Source organism: Felis catus, chromosome D3, assembly GCF_018350175.1.
Source record: "Felis catus isolate Fca126 chromosome D3, F.catus_Fca126_mat1.0, whole genome shotgun sequence".
Lineage (NCBI taxonomy): Eukaryota > Metazoa > Chordata > Mammalia > Carnivora > Felidae > Felis > Felis catus.
In genome coordinates, this window is record NC_058379.1 from 53,645,261 (window position 1) to 53,664,107 (window position 18,847).

Genomic DNA, 18,847 nt, shown 5'->3' on the forward strand with positions numbered 1-18,847 from the left:
GTGTCAGAAGAATCCTCCCAGGTTTCTGACATGCGTAGGTGAAGGTGCTGTTATAGGGAGCAAATTTGGAGAAGAATCCACAGAGTTTTAAATATGTTACATTTGAACTGCTAAGGGGGGGGATAATTATTATATGAAGTCTAGAGATCAAAAGAGAGATTACGTGCTGAGGATCTGAATTTTTTAGAGAACCTTTCTTGATTGTTAATCTATGTTATGTTTTCTTAGTACCCTATGCTTTCTCTTTGTACTATTCATCACCATTTGGAATTATGCTTTTGGGATTTTTTGATATAATGTCAGTTATCCCCACCAGATTTGATTTCCATGAGGGTAAAGGACTGTCTATTTTATTGGCAACTGCGTACCCAGCACTTTGAAAAGTGACTGGTGCACAGTGCTTAATATATTTTTTTGAATATTTATGTAAGACTCCATAATCTGTTCATGGCTGTCTGACTACAGAATGTATGCATGGTCTTTGGAGTCAGACATCCTGGGATCAAACACGAATTCTGTCATTCATTGTTTGTGATTTGGGGACGTTATCATCTAAGTATTAGTTCATCTTTTTGTAAAATGAGGGAAAAGATAGTGTTCATGAGGTGCCTAGGTGGCTCAGTCAGTTAAGGGTCCTACTCTTGATCTCAGCTTAGGTCTTCTTGACCTCAAGGTCATGAGTTTGAGCCCCTCATTGGGCTCTGTGCTGGGTATGAATCCTACTTAAAAAAAAAAAAAAAGATAGTGTTCATGCCATGGGATGGTTGTAAGGGAAAATGATAAAACATGTATGGCTTTTAACACTGTCTGGAACATGGTAAATGCTCAAAATCAATAGCTTTTAATATTTATAATAATAGATTATTGCTTATTTTTACTTTGATATGTTTTGTCATCATATAAAATTCAACATGCACAAATCCAACTCACTGTAGTATTCTGTCATCTAGTTTTTATCCCACCTTTGGTGTCTATGAGAAACAAGAATATTCTCTCAATTATCCTGGATAGAAATCCCCTTCCTTTTTTCACCCCTTATATCTGATTATTCACAAGTATTTTGATTTTTCCTTTGAGGTATTTCTTACAACTGTCACTTCTTTTTTTTTTATTTTTTTTTTAATGTGTTTTCATTTTTTTGAGAAACAGAGCACAAGCAGGGGAGGGGCAGAGAGAGTGGGAAACACAGAATCTGAAGCAGGCTCCATGCTGACAGCACAGAGCCCAATGCGGGACTCGAACCTATGAACCATGAGATTATGACTTGAGCCAAAGTCAGACACTCAACCAACTGAGACACCCAAGTGCCCCTCTGTCTCTTCCTTTTTTTTTTTTTTTTTCAACGTTTATTTATTTTTGGGACAGAGAGAGACAAGAGCATGAACGGGGGAGGGGCAGAGAGAGAGGGAGTCACAGAATTGGAAACAGGCTCCAGGCTCTGAGCCATCAGCCCAGAGCCCGATGCGGGGCTCGAACTCACGGACCGCGAGATCATGACCTGGCTGAAGTCGGACGCTTAACCGACTGCGCCACCCAGGTGCCCCTGTCTCTTCCTTTTTATGTTATTCCTCTTGCCAAGAGTATTGCCATTCCTTCTTTAAAGTTTATTCTTTACTTTGAAAGAGAGAGACAGAGAGAGAGAGAGAAAACCAGCTGGGGAGGGGCAGAAAGAGGTGGGGGACAGAGGATTCAAAGCAGAGATCTCAATGCTGAGCTTGAACTCACGAGCTACAAGATTGACCTGAGCCAAAGTCAGACACTTAACTGACTGAGCCACCCAGGCGCCCCACCTTCTAGAGCCATTTTAGACTCTACCTATTCTTCAGAGTCACGGCCAGATTACCATTTCAGAGGCCTGGCCTTAGTATTGGAGTCCCCAGTATCAAACAGTTTCCTATCTACTTGTCTACATGTGGTTTTGCCCCCTTCTATTAGATTATAAGCACCTATAGAGCAAGCGCAGTGGCTTGCCATCTCTTACAATGTCTTCTACAATTTTGTGTCTAGAGTAGACACTCCATGAATTTATCAATTCCTTTGTCAGTATACAGTCCCCAAATTTCTAATTTGTATGAAGAATGTTTATCTTTGTTGTTCAAGAAATACAAAGGAAGAACTTTTAACAAAAGTAATAACGAGATGTGAGAGAATTGACGTATAAAGTTGGTTGTTAAAAGTTGGAAAACAGTGTTTTGACAGCTACCTCAATCGGTCCTACTTTGTACATCTTTTAGGTGGATATGTGTAAAACAAGGATATGTTTTCACTTTTCCACTTGCTTTTGTTTTTGTCTTTTGTTAAGCAATTATAACAGTTTCCTTACACGTTAGATTTCATGTTTGAGGTTTAACTTCCGTAGTTTGAGTGAAACGAAGCAGGGTGGGTCGACCACCTTACCACAGCAGTACAAAGCTTCTTTTAGCACAAGATCTTATCAGTTTCTAATGAAACATTTAGTAGAATATGTGTTATTTAGCCACAGACAGCCTCATGGTTAGGATCTCTGAATGTATATCTGGAGGAACAAGGGCTCTTTATTCTGCCTTGGTAAAAATGGACTGTTAAGAACTGTCTTTTATGTTTGCTCTTAATGGGGCCATTAAGTATACTGTGTATTGTGAATTCATGTAATACCATTGGATATATTATAAAACCGTGGTATTTATATCTTTCCCTGAGGGACAGGATTTCCTTTACTTACTATGACCGTCTTTAAAATTAAAATCCATCTGTTGGCTCTTTTTATCTGTCATTGTTTTCCTTTCCCTCTGTCTCTTTTTACTGTTTTCTTTTTTCTTTCCTCCACCTTGCTCTCTTTTTCCTCTCCCCTTTTTCTTTCTTACTTCTTAACCGTCACCAGATTAGGTAATGGCATCCAAAAAAAGTAAATTTGAGTTAATAAATGTCTTTCCACTTTAAAAAACATATGCTTTCTGGAAGAACCAAATTCAAGAACTCAACATTTGGGTCTTCGAAGTATTACAGAAATTTCTAAAGTGTTATTTGTGATAATGCCTTAACTTTGTTGTGCTGTTGTCATGAATGCATCCTTTTAATCAACTGACCCCACACTATATATGATCTTACTTGAAATAATGAAAGTAATAAAGCTGGATCATAAGACTTCATTGAGCCCCTTTGCAACAGGCAATTTATTTTGAATTTGCTTTTATATAGGTTTGCCTCAGCGAAATGAGGGCACACATAAGATCTTGCCAGAAGTATATAGATAAGTACGGACCACTGCAAGAACTTGGGGAGACGGCAACAAGGTTTGTTTCAGCACAACATAGTTGAATGCTAAATTTGATATGCTTGGGAGAGAAGTTAATAGACTGGAACAGTTAGCGGTTTTATTGTGAAAATATGTATGGAGTTGTGTTTAGGCTCTGAACCACAACACCTCCTATTGGTAATCATTTTACAAAAGAATTTTGCTTTCTGTACTTGAAAAACTTTGCATGGGGGTACCAACCAAGCACTGGAGAGATTGGAAGAACTTCCTCAGACAAGTTTGTATTAAGGAAGATCCAAAACTAAAACATGAAACTGTTTTAAGTTCCTCACGGCTCTATTTTCTGACTAATAGATTGACGTAGATCCTGGATTCTTTTTCACTCTTCCACTGCCATTGCTCAGTGCCCCAGCTTGTTTCCTCTTGTGTTGCTGGTTTGTCGTTAGAAGGGAGGAAGTGACACCTCAGTATATAGTCTAACAAGGAAGAACAGGTCTGGGCAGGCATCTTTTTTGTGGGTAATCTTATGGGGCTGGAGGAAGGATGGAAATGGTTAGTAGGGGCAATGAAGAATAGTGATCATTATTATTTTTTCCTTTAAAAAAAGAGAAATGAATCTGAGCCATTACTCTCTTGATGGCCAGAGTAATTACAAAGGTTGGAGTCTCTCCCTACCAAAAAAATATGGAAATGATTTGTGTTTTCCTGCATGGGCTGATGGCTTTGAAACCATTAATCTAAGTATGAGCTCAGTTATGAATAGTGATATTCAGTAGGAGTGTGACTTTTTTCCCTCTCCTGAAGGAAAATGTAGTTTTACTTATTTTAAGAAAATGCACTGAAAGCTCAAATTTCCTAACCTGAAAGTCTAGATGCTTGCCCCCTTCCTTTGTTTTACTAGAGGTTGCTTTGCAAATGTATCCATTTATTGTAGGGTTAGTTTTATACCATGATGTTATAAATTTTAAATGAGTATTTTAGCTCAAAGGAGAGTATGAATTCTATTAGCTTGGTTGCAAGGACCAGTAGGAAGGAAGGACAATAAATGGGTTAAGAAAATGTATGCATTTGATTGCAAGGTTGTTAGCCTTTATAAAAATATAAAAATATATCCAGGCTAATTTAAATCCTAATTTCTTCTGCTAGTTAGAATTAAGTAATAAACAAAATAATAGAAAATGAGGAGGGTTGTTGATTAATCAGTCTTCTAGGATGGAGTAAGATTTGCATTTAAGATAGAAATCTTTGCTTCATAGAAGAACTTAACTGCTGCATGATTCAAATTTTTAAAATTCTTAAGGGTATAAGTCTTAGGGAACAGGAAGTTATATCTATGATAGAAAGCGAGCAAAAAATTTCAAGCCTCCATATTGTACCTATGCGTTTAAGGCAGCACTGTCCAATAGAACACATATGTGAGTTTATGTTTTCTAATAGCCACACTAAAAAGGCAATAAGAAACAGCAAAATTAATTTTTAGTGTATTTTATTTAACCAAAGATAGCTTAAGTGTTACCATTTGAACATGTAATCAATATAAACATTTTTGAGATATTTTGCTTTTTTTTATATTAAGCGTTTGAAACTCACAGTGCATTTTGTACTTCCAGCATCACTCAATTTCAATAGCCACATTTTAAGTGACAACAGACGTATATGGCTAATAGCTACTGTACTGGACAGCACGGACGTAAAGGTCAAATACTCCTTATAGTCACCTGTAGTAATATGCTGGTGGGGCTGAAGAACAAACAACACCCAGTTATGTTTCCTGAATTAGGAGAGGGAGGAAGAGAAAGAGAAAAAGTAACCCAGGGACAGCTGGGTGACGTGGTCCCGGTTTGTCAGTTAATGGGTGCTCAGACTGCACTTCTCTTCCAAAGAGAATAAAGTGCTTCACGTGCTGCTCTAGCCGTTTCTCCACGGTGGCCCTGGGAGGATACTTAACTTTTCTCCATGAGAAAAAGCATAGGCATCTGACCATTATCAGGATCAGAAAAATGTCAAATCTGGAAGTTTCCAGAACAAGGGCTGGAAACTAGATCCGCCTACGTTCTATTGCTTAGCTCTAGTTAAATGCTAGCAATTTTAGTCATTTTTGTATTCTGTGCAATTTCCAGGTGTGTGTGTCCATTTTGTCAGAGGGAACTGGATGAAGACAGCTTGCTGGATCACTGTATCACTCATCACAGATCAGAAAGGAGATCTGTGGTAAGGAATTTTGTTACCATATACTTCTGCAAAGTCTAAGTTCAGTATACACTAGAAATCCATTCAATAGGCTTCTGCTTGTAGATATATTATGAAAGATAGTTTATGTCAAGGTTGTGGTAATTCTGTGACTGTTAACAATATGTGAGTGGTAAGAATTACTAATGTGCGGGGCGCCTGGGTGGCTCAGTCAGTTAAGCGGCCGACTTCAGCTCAGGTCATGATCTCACAGTTCATGAGTTCGAGCCCCACATCGGGCTCTGTGCTGACAGCTGGGAGCCTGGAGCCTACTTCTGATTCTGTGTCTCCTTCTCTCTCTGCCTGCCTCTCTCCCCTGCTCGCTCGCTCTCTCTCCCTCTCTCTTCCTCAAAAATAAATAAACATAAATTAAAAAACAAAAACAAAAAACTACACAGCTAAAATCGAACTTGAGTATACTAACTGTGGTCACGTCCTAAGTTAAAAACATTTTTTAATAATGCAAATAAGGTTATCACAATAATTCAGTAGAAATGAGCAGTAGGAAGTTATTCATCTTCAATCAATCTGTTGTTTTATTTCACAGTCTGAGTATTTATCCATATGCGTGCACAATAAATATACATATTGCTTATCATTTCCTAGGTTCATTGCGATGCTTCCTTTTTTCTTTTCAGCCTGGCATTTTAGTTCTACTTTGCAGTGTAACTTTTATGATTTTCATTTTGGTATAGTTGTGAGGGAAAGCAGGGTGGTGATGGGTACATTACTTAGCCATTTTACTATTTTTGTACCCTTGGTTACCAATTTTAGGATGTGAATTCATATTGTACATTTGAACTCTTCCTTCTATTGGATTTTTTTTCCTGAGAGGAAATCCTTAGATTTATCTTTCTGGGACCAAGAGAGCAAACTTTATAATAGTTCTTGAAATATACTTCTAAAATGCATTCCAGAAAGATTGAGTCAATTTATATTTGTGTAAGCGATTGATAAGTAAACCACCTTCATCTTAACCTGGCCAACAGTGGGTACATTTACTTTAAAATTAAAATAAAAGGGTCGCCTGGGTGGCCCAGTTGGTTAAGCATCTGACTCTTGATTTGGGCTGAGGTCATGATCTCGCAGTTGTGAGATCCAGCCCCGTGTTGGGCTCTGAGCTGACAGAGTGGAGCCTGCTTGGGATTCTCTCCCTCTCTCTCTGCCCCTCCCCGCTTTCTCTCTTTCTCTCTCTTTCTCTCTATCTCAAAATAAGTAAACTTTACTTTATTTTTTTTAAGTTTATTTATTTATCTTGAGAGTGACAGAGACAGCACGAGTGGGGGAGAGGCAGAGAAAAGAGAGAGAGAAAATCCTAAGCAGGCTCCACACTGCCAGTGCACAGCCCGACACAGGGGGAGCTCTAACGCACAAAGCTGTGGGATGGTGACCTGAGCAGAAACCAAGAGTGGGACGCTCAACTGACTGAGCCATCCAGACACCCCTAAATAAACTTTTAGAAAGAAAGAAAGAAAGAAAGAAAGAAAGAAAGAAAGAAAGAAAGAAAGAAAGAAAATTAAAGGTTTAGCAGATATAAAATGATACCTCGAAGATTATTTTGAGTTTTATTTTAGTTTTATGTTATATATATACGTGTGTATGTGTATACACACACAGACATATATGTATGTGTATCATTTATATAGATATGAGTTTTGTTTTGTTTTTTAATTTGAATTTTAAGGTTGTTTTCCTCCATAAAATCCTTTTGGAAAGTGATGAGATTGAAACATAGGTATATTAGATAGATAGGTGATAGATAGATAGATAGATAGATAGAGATAGATAGATACAAGGATAGTTCTCACAACAATCCTAGAAGATAGGTGTGATTACCTCCATTTTACAAATGATAAGTTGAGGCTCAGAGAGGTTAACTAAATCTTACAAGGTCACACAGCTGTTAAGTAGCAGAGCCCCAGCTTGAACACAGCAGTCTAATTTCCAGAGCATGGTCGACCCCTGTGATCTACTAACAGGTTCACAAGAAAAGCCACACAATACGATCAAAGATATTTGTTATTGATCCTAATGGCTTAGGCATTTTGGTTCTTGGAATGGCTTGATATGTGTTGGGAGAGCAGGGGAGACTGTCATGGGCTTTTACGGCTTGTAAGTTGCTCTGTGTGAGGAACTGTGCTAAGGAGCTATGGTATGATAGGTCCCTGGGGAGCTAGAACAAGTTAGAAGAAAGCGTTAGGATGGCATAATAATAGCTACCATGTACTGAGTTCTAAGTGCTTCCTTGTCTGCTGACTACCCTGTGGAGGTATTATCACACAGCCTGAGTCCTAACCACTAGTACCCAAGTGCTGCTCTGACTGGAGGAACACCTGGTGCCTTGGGCCATGGTCTTAGGCTGCATCACAGGAGTAATCTGGGGCAGGCCGTGTGCTGGTCTGTCCATTGGTACTGTGTACGTGGCTCCAACAGAAGCCCAGTCCTCGTGCTGCTCAGTTTGCCTATCAGATTAAAGGTGCCCATGGAAGCTAGGTCTTCCTTGATTTAGAGGTCACAGACATCATCGAAGAAAGCTGACCTAAGGGCAGAAATAAACCAGAAATGGTGGGATCAGATTGCCCATAGAATTAATAGCTGAAACCTAGCTTTAGAGGAGATCATCTTTGGTGCAAATCCCATTAATGTCTTCACCTCTGTGTCATCATTCGTAAAATGGGGATGATGATGATAATGATGCCCTTTTCACCGGGTGGTAGTAAGTGAGTCAGGTGATAATGGTGGGCTACTACCGCTTTTGCAACTACATAAAACCAAGGCCAGTGGAGATTTCAAGGAAGCCGTGTACCCTCACTGTTGGGGAACCCAAGCTGGAAGGGGTGTGAAGTAATGAATTTCACAAGACCAGGATGCAATTGTGGCCTTGAGGCAGGAGCAGATTGTTCACAAAATCCATGGTTCAGTAATAACACGAGGGCCGTCTAGGTGGCTTCTAGCACAGAAGACCTTCAGCTTCCTATGTTAATGTTCCATGCTTGAATAGGAAATCAAGACAGGTGTCACTCTGAAGGATCTAGAGCCACTAGAATTCAGGAGATATGCTTTGATTATGAAAAGGCTGGAAGCAGGTACTGTGGCATAGTTGAGGTTCACATGCTTAGGGATCCCCAGTCGGGGAAACACCTCCCGGAGAAGTCCTATGTCCAAGGCTGATTCTGAACTGGTTTGGAAGTTAGCAAGGAATCATTGCTTTCAGGGGCAGGGTTGCTGGGTTTGCTTGCAGATAAGATCAGTGACATCATCTGACCTATCTGGCATAAGAAATTTCATGGCAGTTAGAGATTTGAGCAAATGATTCTGCCTTCTAGATAAAATTAGATAATTCAGAGATCGAACCCCAAGCAACTAATCTTTTCTTTCTTTTCTTAAGACTGGGGTAGTGGGTTAAGAACATCAGGGAATTTTGAATTTTCTCACATGCAGCTTTAAGAACCAACAGCTCCTTGGGGTGCCCGGATGGCTCAGTCAGGCAAGCATCTGACTCTTAGTTTCAGCTCGGGTTGGGCCCTGCACTGACAGCATGGAGTCTGCTTGGGATTTTCGCTCTCTCCCTCTCTGCCCCTCCCACACTTGTTCTCTGTCTCTCAAAATAAATAAACTTAGAAACAACAACAACAACCAACAGCTCCTTTTTGCCACACAGTAGTAATATTCTGCAATGTTTTATTAAATTTTTTTTTTAACATTTATTCATTTATGAGAGACGGCACAAGCAGGGTAGGGGCAGAGAGAGAGGGAGACACAGAATCCGAAGCAAGCTCCAGGCTCTGAGCTGTCAGCACAGAGCCCGACGTGGGGCTCGAACTCACAAGCTGTGAGATCATGACCTGAGCCGAAGTCAGATGCTTACATGACTGAGCCACCAGGTGCCCCATCTGCAATGTTTTATTTTAAAAAATTTCTGGAATATTAAACTCAAAGGAGGCCAATGACATAAACAGCTTGCTTCAGATTGAATTGTGAGACCGCTTTTGAGAGAAATTTGGTATTTTGTCCTCTAAAGGGAAGATGTTTCAACAAGAGCCACACTTTCTGGCTATTCTTTTTCTTTCAGTGGTTGGCTCTTACTTATCCTTTAGAACTCCTCTTAAATCTCACTTCCTCAGGGAAGCCCTCCTTGACCCCCAAATTACTTGTAGCTCTTGCTTTTCTCTCCTCTTTTTTTCTTATTCATCACAATTTGTAATTGTGTATTCATTTCATGTCTGTCTTTCCCTGTAAGTTATTTGGTTCACAAAGTCATGGAACCTCTTGGTTCAACACTGCTTGGCCAGCTGTTGGAAGACAACCTAGCACATAGGAGGATATAGTGATTACGAAAAATAAGATATTAAAGAAAACATCATTTCATTCAAAGGATGCAGTAGTCTCTTAATTTCTGCCTTGTTCCTGAGATTCATTCCTTAAGGGAAGGGACAGGACTTTTATTGGTTTGGAACATAAATTGTGGTGACTAGAGCCTGAGCCACCTGCCCACAGAGGTTTATTTCTGTGGATATTTAGAATATCTGTGACTCGACTGGGTAGTGGGAGAATATGTTTTGGAAGGAAGAAAAATCTGTATTAAATTTGCTTTCAAACTCTTACTAAATTAGATGTGCAGTCTGGTACCTTAATTTTGGTTACATATTTGTCTGTAATTATTTTCGGTGCATGTCTCTTTTCTCTTTTTTTTTTTTTTTTTTTTTTTTTTGACTCAGGAATTTTAAATTTCTTCCCCAAATGGCACTTGGCATCAGATGGTTGCTGTGGAAAAGTTAACCTAAACCACAGATAGAGCTGGGTGTCCATTGTAATAGATGTTCCGAAGGATTGAAGTTGGTGGTAGCTTCTAATCTGGAGGCTGTTTTTCACCTGTGCTGTTCACCATCAGATAAAGTCCATACTGGGATGAGGCCAACATCTGTTGAATGCACACTGCACCATGGTTGATTCCTAATCTGAGTAGCGTGGCCCAGGAGCACTGAGTAGAGGCAAATAATAAAGGATGAGCCGATATTAGTCATTGGCAGCGGTAGGGAGAGTATAGGTGAACACTTAGGTACTTGGTAATGATTAGTAATTCTCGTACCATTTCTTTCCCCTTCCTATTCTTACCCTCTCCTCCTTCAGGTCAGATCCTTCAATGTAAGACACACAAAAAAATCTTTAGAGTACTATAGCTGTTGGCCTGTTTTACAATGTCCTTCTGGTAGATGTACAGCAGAAGACTGAAGTCTCATCTCCACTCGTTCCTATTAAAATCAGACGAAAAACAAAAGCTACTTAAAGTTCCAGGCTTTCTGTATCTTTCTCCTTCGCTAGATCTCAAAGCTCCTTAATCATTGGGCCAGGGGTTAGCATCTCTGTACCTCTGACTCTTGACATGGGGCCTCCAGAAACCAGAGTAGGTGCTCAAATGAGCCATCTATTGAGCAGAACTGGTCCCAGTGTATCCTTCCAGACTCATGTCCTACTACTTCCTGCCACATGCCCTGTCTTCAGCCTCCTACAGCTTTTCCCATTGCCTAAGCAGGCCTGTCCTTTTAGATCTCCTGCTGTTTCCCACATTGATTTTTCCGCCTGTTGATGTTCCTCACTGTGGCATTGCTGGCTCGTTCTTCCAGACTCATTTCAGTTACCAGCAGCTTGGCTGAAGCTTTTGCTGATTTCCTGGGCAAAATTAATGATTCCCTTTTTAGGTCTTGAACTGTTGTTTTGAGTATAACATTTGAACATACAGCGTAACATCTCAGGTATAGCACTTGCTATGCAGTAGTAAAAGTATTTGCTTCAATGGTAACAATAGCAGCCATTTAGTATTTGTGCCAAGGACTGAGCTCATATAATGACTGAGCTTCAGAATGTTAAATGATGTGTTTTAAATACACAAACAGCCCTGCAAAGCAGAGATAGTTCTCATTTTGCAGGATAAGATTAGTTACTTGCCAAGGTTAAGTCAGTGAGAGGTAGAGATGAAATGGAAAACAATTTTCCAGGTACTGGGAATGCAGGAGTGAACAGGACACATGTAGTTGCTTCTGTCATGGAGCTCCAACTCTTCAAGAACAAGGATCAAATAGTAGTAAATATATGGTGTTTACTGAGTGCCTAGTGTGTACCTGGCACATTAAGGACATCTCTAAACATCATAACTGCTCTACAAGGTAGGTGGTAGGATCTCCACTTCACAGAAGAGGGAAACTCATGTGCTGAAGGTCACATAACGAGCAAGAATCTGCAGGGATTTGAACCCAAGGCTCTCTGATTTCACAGGCCATGCAACACAACCCTATCTTTACTGGTTCCCGTATTCCAGGTGCCTAGCACATAGTAGAGGCACAAGAAAGAGTATTGAGTGAACATACTTCTATAACTAGTCTCCCTTCCTTCACACCACAAAAAATTAATGTTGCTTTTCCTTAAAATATTTCTTGGTCTCAGCTGTGTTCTCATTACTACATAGGGGTCTCAGGGTAGATTAAGTGCTATCTTGGATAGCATTTTGTGATTAGAAAATCGGAAATGATTATAAAGCAATAGTAACTTAAACGATGTAATTTTATTAAAAATAAGGCAAATATTGGGGCGCCTGGGTCACTCAGTTGGTTAAGCATCCGACTTTGGCTCAGGTCATGATCTCCCACTCTGTGAGTTCAAGCTCCGTACGGGACTCTGTGCTGACAGCTCAGAACCTGGAGTCTGCTTGAGATTCTGTCTCTGTCTCTCTCTGCCCTTCTCCCACTCACACTGTCTCCCGCTCTCAAAAATAAACATTAAAAAAATAATAAATAAATATGGGGCGCCTGGGTGGCGCAGTCGGTTGAGCGTCCGACTTCAGCCAGGTCACGATCTCGCGGTCCGTGAGCTCGAGCCCCGCGTCAGGCTCTGGGCTGATGGCTCGGAGCCGAACCTGTTTCCGATTCTGTGTCTCCCTCTCTCTCTGCCCCTCCCCCGTTCATGCTCTGTCTCTCTCTGTCCCAAAAATAAATAAAAAACGTTGAAAAAAAAATTTTTAAAAATAAATAAATAAAAATAAGACAAGTATTAATGGAGTAGCGCAAAATTCAGAAGTATATGTTTAGATATTGAGCATACTGAAACCAAGACCTCCATAAAACAGTAAGAAAAAATTACATAAAGCCCTCATTGAAATGTAAAGGAAAATGTTATCATCCAAGCAGATAGATTCAACACTGTTACAATATGAAAAGAATGTTGAATTGCCTATTAGGAGGCCTAGATTCCCATTCTGATACTTAAAGTGGTATAAATTTAAGTTAATTTTTTTCCTTTCTGAAATTGGGTTCCTGGAGGGAATAGGATAATAAATTAATCAGGGCGCTTGGATGGCTCAGTCGGTTGGACTCAGGTCATGATCTCGAGGTTCATGAGCTCGAGCCCCACATCAGGCTCTGTGCTGACAGCTCTGTGCTGATGGCTCAGAGACTGGAGACTGCTTCAGTTCTGTGTCTCCCTCTCTTTATGTCCCTGCCCCGCTCACAATCTGTCTGTCTCTCCCTCAAAAATATAAATAAACATAGAAAAAAATTAAAAAAAAATTAGGTTGTGAGGATCAAATAAGAATAGTACCTAATTTAATGCCTAACACATACCTTGCATTCAGTAATGATTCTGCATCTCATATTTTTTTTAAGTTATTTATTTATTTATTTATTTATTTAGAGAGTGAGAGCAGGAGAAGGGCAGAGAGAGAGGGAGAGAGAGAGAGAAAATCCCAAGCAGACTCCACACCATCAATGCAGAGCCCAACTCAGGGCTCAAACTCATGAACAGCAAGATCATGACCTGAGCCAAAATCAAGAGTTGGATGCTTAACCAACTGAGCCACCCAGGCACCACTGCATCTCGTATTTTAAAATGAATGCATGAGGAAATGGAATTTTTAAAAAGAAACCTAAGTTAAAACATAAGAAAGTAGTGTCTGTTAAAGAAAGCCATTTAAATTAGCCATTAGGGATATACAAATTAAAATCATGATGAAATACCACTGCACACCTATCAAAATGATTAAAATTTTAAAACACACACACACACACACACACACACACACACACACACACACGGGGTAAGGTTAAGCATCCTACTTCGGCTCAGGTCATAATCTCACCGTTTGTGAGTTCGAGCCTTGTACTAGGCTCTGCGCTGGCAATGAGGAGCCTGCTTGGGATTCTGTCTCTCCCTCTCTCTTCCCCTCCTCCACTCGTGCTTTCTCCCTCAAAATAAACAAACTACGACACAATACAATTAAATTTTAAAAATATAGACAGTACCAAATGCTGGTGATAACTCACACATTGCTAGTAGGAATGTAGAATGGTACAAGCACTCTGGAAAATAGTTTGGCAGTGTTTTACAAAGTTAACCGTAAAACTCACCATATGACCCAGCTATCACACTCCTGGAAACTTATTCTAGAGAAATGAAAACATGTTTGTGCAAACATCTGTATACCAATATTCACCGCAGCTTCATTTATAACAGCCAAGAACTGAAAACAACAAATGTCCTTCAGAAAGTAAATGGATACATTCGCACATCCACATCGTGGAGATCTACTCGGCAATAAAAAAGAAGGAACTTTTGATGCATTCAGCAACCTGGGTGAATCTCAGGGCCATTATGCTCAGTGAAAAAAGCCAATCTCAAAAGATTAACCCTATTTATATAACATTCTCAAAATGATGAAGTTCTAGACGTAGAGAACAGATCAGTGGATACCAGGGTTTAGGGAGAAAAGACAAAGTAAAGAGGAAGCCCAAGGACGTTCCTTTGTAATGACATGGCAGTTCTGTATCTTGATTGTGTTTGTGGTTATATAAATCTATACATGTGATAAAATTTCATACAACTACACAGGCACACCGAAAAACTTGAGTTCATGCAAAAATTGGTGGACTCTAAGTAAGGTTTGTTGTTAATTGCCAGTTTACTGGTTTTGATAATGTACTACAGTTACGTAAGATGTTGCCATTGGGACGGGGCGCTTGGTGGCTAAATCAGTTAAGCAGTTAAGTGACCGACTTTGGCTTAGGTCATGATCTGATGGCTTGTGGGTTTGAGCCCCACATCAGGCTCTCTGCTGTTGGCATGGAGCCTGCTTCGGATCCTCTGTCTCTCCCTCTCTCTGCCCCCACCTTGCTCGTGCTTGCTCTCTCTCAAAAATAAGTAAGCATTAAAAAAAAAAAAGATTTGGGGGTATCTGGGTGGCTCAGTCAGTTAAGTGTCCAACTTTGGCTCAGGTCATGATCTCACCACTTAGGAGTTTGCGCCCTGCATTGGCCTCTGTGCTGACAGCTCAGAGCCTGGAGCCTGCTTGGGATTCTGTGTCCCCCCCTCTCTCTGCCCGTCCCCCACTCGCACTCTGTCGCTCTCAAAAATAAACAAACATTAAAAAAAAAAAAAGATGTTGCCATTGGGGAAGCTAGGTGATGGGGTCATAAGACCTCTGGCATTATCTTTGGAATTTCTCATGAGTTTATAAATGTTTGAAAATGAAGAAGGTTATTTTTTAAAGCCATTACTGCTATTAAATTAGGAAAATATGTGTAAATACTAATTGATGCTAGTGGGTTGTAATCTATATTGCTGGTGGAAATAAAAAACTTTAGGGCAATAGATATTAGGAACTACAAATGTTCATAGTTGTTGACCTGCTAATCTCCATTGTTCTATGAGAATTGTTCTATGTTGTTCTATGAGAATAATTCCCAAAAGGTGAACACTATAGATTACATCATTTGTAATAACAAAATATCTGCATACCAAAAAAATCTTACATATTTCAAGAGCGAGGCAATTAATTGATCTGCTAACTGCAGTATTGTTTAAATAATAAGTTGATAAATATGTACAGAAGTGCATATGAAGAAATAAATGCAATTTTACTTAGTATTATTAATATTTATGCAGTTTTAAAATATTATGCTGAGGGGGCGCCTGGGTGGCTTAGTCGGTTGGTTAAGTGGGTTAAGCGTCTGACCCGTGATTTCAGCTTAGGTAATGAACTCATGATCGTGGAATCGAGCCCTGTGGCAGGCTCTGCACTGGGAGTGAAGCCTTCTTAAAATTCTCTCTCTCCCTCTCCCTTTGCCTCTCCCCTGCTTGAGTGCACATGCACATGCTCACTGTCTCTCAAAATATAGTAGATAGATAGATAGATAGATAGATAGATAGATAGATAGATAGACAAAAAATAAAATATGATGGTGAGGAATGGTCAATAGATTCATAAAGTTAAAATTCACTTTGCTGAATAGTTTTTTTTTTAATTTTGTAAAAATTCTGACACTAATGATTATTTTTAATTCTTTCTTGAACTGTTGGTTTCCTTCATTTCCAGTTCTGTCCACTCTGCCGATTACTACCTAATGAAAATCCAGGCAGCTTCAGTGGCAGTTTAATAAGACATTTGCAAGTCAATCACACTTTGTTTTATGATGATTTCATAGTAAGTATATTTTCTTACTTTTACATTGTTTCTACGTGGTGTGTGTTAACCTTACCTTTTTAAATTCAAGCGAAGAAAATTATGGTGGAAAAAATGTGTATAGACCTGAAGTTAAGTAATAGCATTAAGTAGGAAATTATAAAATACAGTGTTTTATAAACTTGACTATTAATATGAGTTATCTGCCTTAGACAAAATTATTTTCTTTGTGATTGAGATAATTGCTCCTTGTATAAGGTACTAGAGTTCACTTTCAAATTATTTTAATTTTTACTCTAGTCCCTCTGTGTGTCTAGTTTTAATATTTATGAAGTTGAAAACTTATGTACCTGAGATGAAATTAAATCACATGAGTAATGAAATGGCTCAGAGTTTATTCTGCATGCAGTTGATACTACATTGAATGGCTAATAACAGATATGGTGTTATCAGTGTAGTAAGACACACAGGTCATGTTTTATTTAAATTCCATAAAACACAAAAGTCATGTTTATTGGACTTTTACAAAACTGAAAAGTTTTTATTAGGAAAAATTATAAACATGTACAAAGGTAGCCAGAATAGCACCATGAACTCCCACATGTCATCAATAACTACCCATCAGTAATTACCAACTCATGGCTAATCTCATTGTATTAAGAATTTTTCGGGGGGCACCTGGGTGGCTCAGTCAGTTGAGCATCTGACTCTTGATTTTGTCTCAGGTCATGATCTCATGGTCGTGGGATCAAGTCCCATATCGGGGTCTGTGGTGGGTGTGGGGCCTGTTAACACTGTCACTCTCACTCTTCCTTTGCCCCTCCCTGCTCACATGCGCTCATGCATACTCTCAAAAAAATAAAAATTTAAAAAATTAAAAAAGAATTTTTTTCTTTCAGTATTATTAGTAATTGACTTACAGCACTGTGTAAGTTTAAGGTATACAGTATAATGACTTGTTTATGTATTGTGAAATGATTACCACCAATATTTTACTTAACATCCATCATCTCATATAGATGCAAAATAAAAAATTTTTCTTTGTGATGAGAACTTTTAGCTTCCAAATATACCATATATTGGTGGTAACTATAGCCTTCATGTTGTGCATTACATCCCCAGTATTTATTTGTCTTATAAGTGAAAGTTTGTACCTTTCAACCACCTTCATCCAATTCCCTCTCCCCCACCCAAGATTTTTTTTTTTTTAAGATGGAAGAAAAGTTAGATGTAGTATGAATAGTTCTAACTTATGACCGTATTTCCCATGATCAGGAATGAGAACAACAAGCCAAAAGTTAATGTAGCCTTTGTTCTACTTTGCTCCATGTGTTGCCATGTGAGGGTAATGTGTTATCCCCTGAGTCCCTTTCAGCAAAGGGGGTATTGCCTATTATGGGAGGAAATCCCTCATAGCCATGTTCTGAAATAGTATATTTTATTGTTTCCTCTATCTAAATACATGAAATATTAAGGGCTAAATTTAACTTTGCATACAATTTTCAGATGATTTTTTTTTTTACTGCTTTCTTTTTATGCAATTTTTTAAATGCAATTTCAAGATAGAATTCAATAATTGTTGAAGACTGTCACTTGAAAATTTTTTCCCTGCTTTCTGATCTGCCCACTGTGGTTACAACACAAGGAGCTTGGGTTCTGACCTGGGTTTACGTAACAACTCGGTCACAGCTCTGTGACCTTGGGCAAGGTATTTAACCACTGGGCCTGTCTGTTCATTTGATAAGTGAGGAGAGTAAAACCACTTTGTCCCATAAGCTCTTGAGAGGCTTAAATTTGATAGTGCATGTAAAGTGATATGCACAGTTTGGGCAAGGGCGTTAGGCAAGTTGGAGATGGGGAGAGGATAAATGGGGGTACTAGGACCACTTGAAGAATTGAACAGGCTACACAACAGAGGCTTCATGTTCTCAGCTCCAGCGCTCAAATAATGTCTTTTCTGGCTGCTGAAGCTCACAGGGCCTCAACAGAGGCTGGTTCCGGTCTATATGTTCTCGTGTTTTACAACACATAGGGCTTCCTCTTTCCCTTAGCTCTGTTAGGTGTTTTAAAAACTAGGTTGATTTCATATCTGTTCTGGCTATTCATAGTCACTCCATTCTTCTCGAGATTTTTCGAAGTATGATTCAGGGCTGGTCAGGAGGAAGCGACTTTGATGAGAGTACTTTCAACCCCCTCAAAACCATATTCTTGGATGTGGAAATAAGGTAGAAGCAGTATTGTTTGTTTTGACTTTTTGGTTTCCCAAGCTACCAAGTACTATACTAAGCACTTTAGGCATATTATCTCATTTTATTCCTTACAGCAGCTTCTATGAAGTGAGTATTATGTTACTGTCGTCACTAGCTATGAAACATCTGAAGCTCAAAAGTTAATAAATTGCCTAAGAAAAAACCAGGATTGGTCCAAATCTTGTTCTCACCTAGGCCTTGTGGCTTTCCTTTGGATTTTGTTGATTTGCATTTATGCTTTTATGTTTTAGAATAGATTTCCAATAGAGACTTTACAGGATAGGGCTCTTAATAGTTTTTGTTTTATTTACAGCACGTGCTAACTTAAAGGTTCGAAAGCCATTTTGACCATCGGGAGGCAAGGAGAAAGAGTTTTGTGTTCAATATATTTTTCAGAGATAGATATTCAGTAGAAGTCCTGGGATTGGTTAACTCTAGGGGAATGTCTTGACTTTACTCCATATTAGAAGTTTACTTGGAACATAGCACCCTGACCATGATTTATAATGTTGACTAAAGATTACTAGTGTAAACTCCAAATCAAGGCTATTCTACTATGACAATAACAAGTTAATTGTTATGCATTAAGAAGAACTAGAAAAATGTACTATCCCCAAAGCAAAAGTTCTGGGATAAGTTTATGAGAGTTTCTGTGGAAACGTGGGACAGGTCACTAAATTCAGAGCT

The 18,847-nt window shown here is 39.1% G+C and overlaps 1 protein-coding gene across 2 annotated transcripts in view; it reads left to right on the forward strand.

Annotated features, from left to right (window-relative positions):
- RNF125 (ring finger protein 125) overlaps window positions 1–18,847 on the forward strand; it is a 59,310-nt gene that overhangs the window by 21,251 nt on the left and 19,212 nt on the right. For both annotated transcript variants that reach the window (XM_003995101.6, XR_006588232.1), the window contains exons 3-5: window positions 3,178–3,272; window positions 5,356–5,446; window positions 15,825–15,932. In XM_003995101.6, coding sequence (XP_003995150.1) covers window positions 3,178–3,272; window positions 5,356–5,446; window positions 15,825–15,932 — 294 coding nt within the window. The remainder of the gene's footprint in view (window positions 1–3,177; window positions 3,273–5,355; window positions 5,447–15,824; window positions 15,933–18,847) is intronic.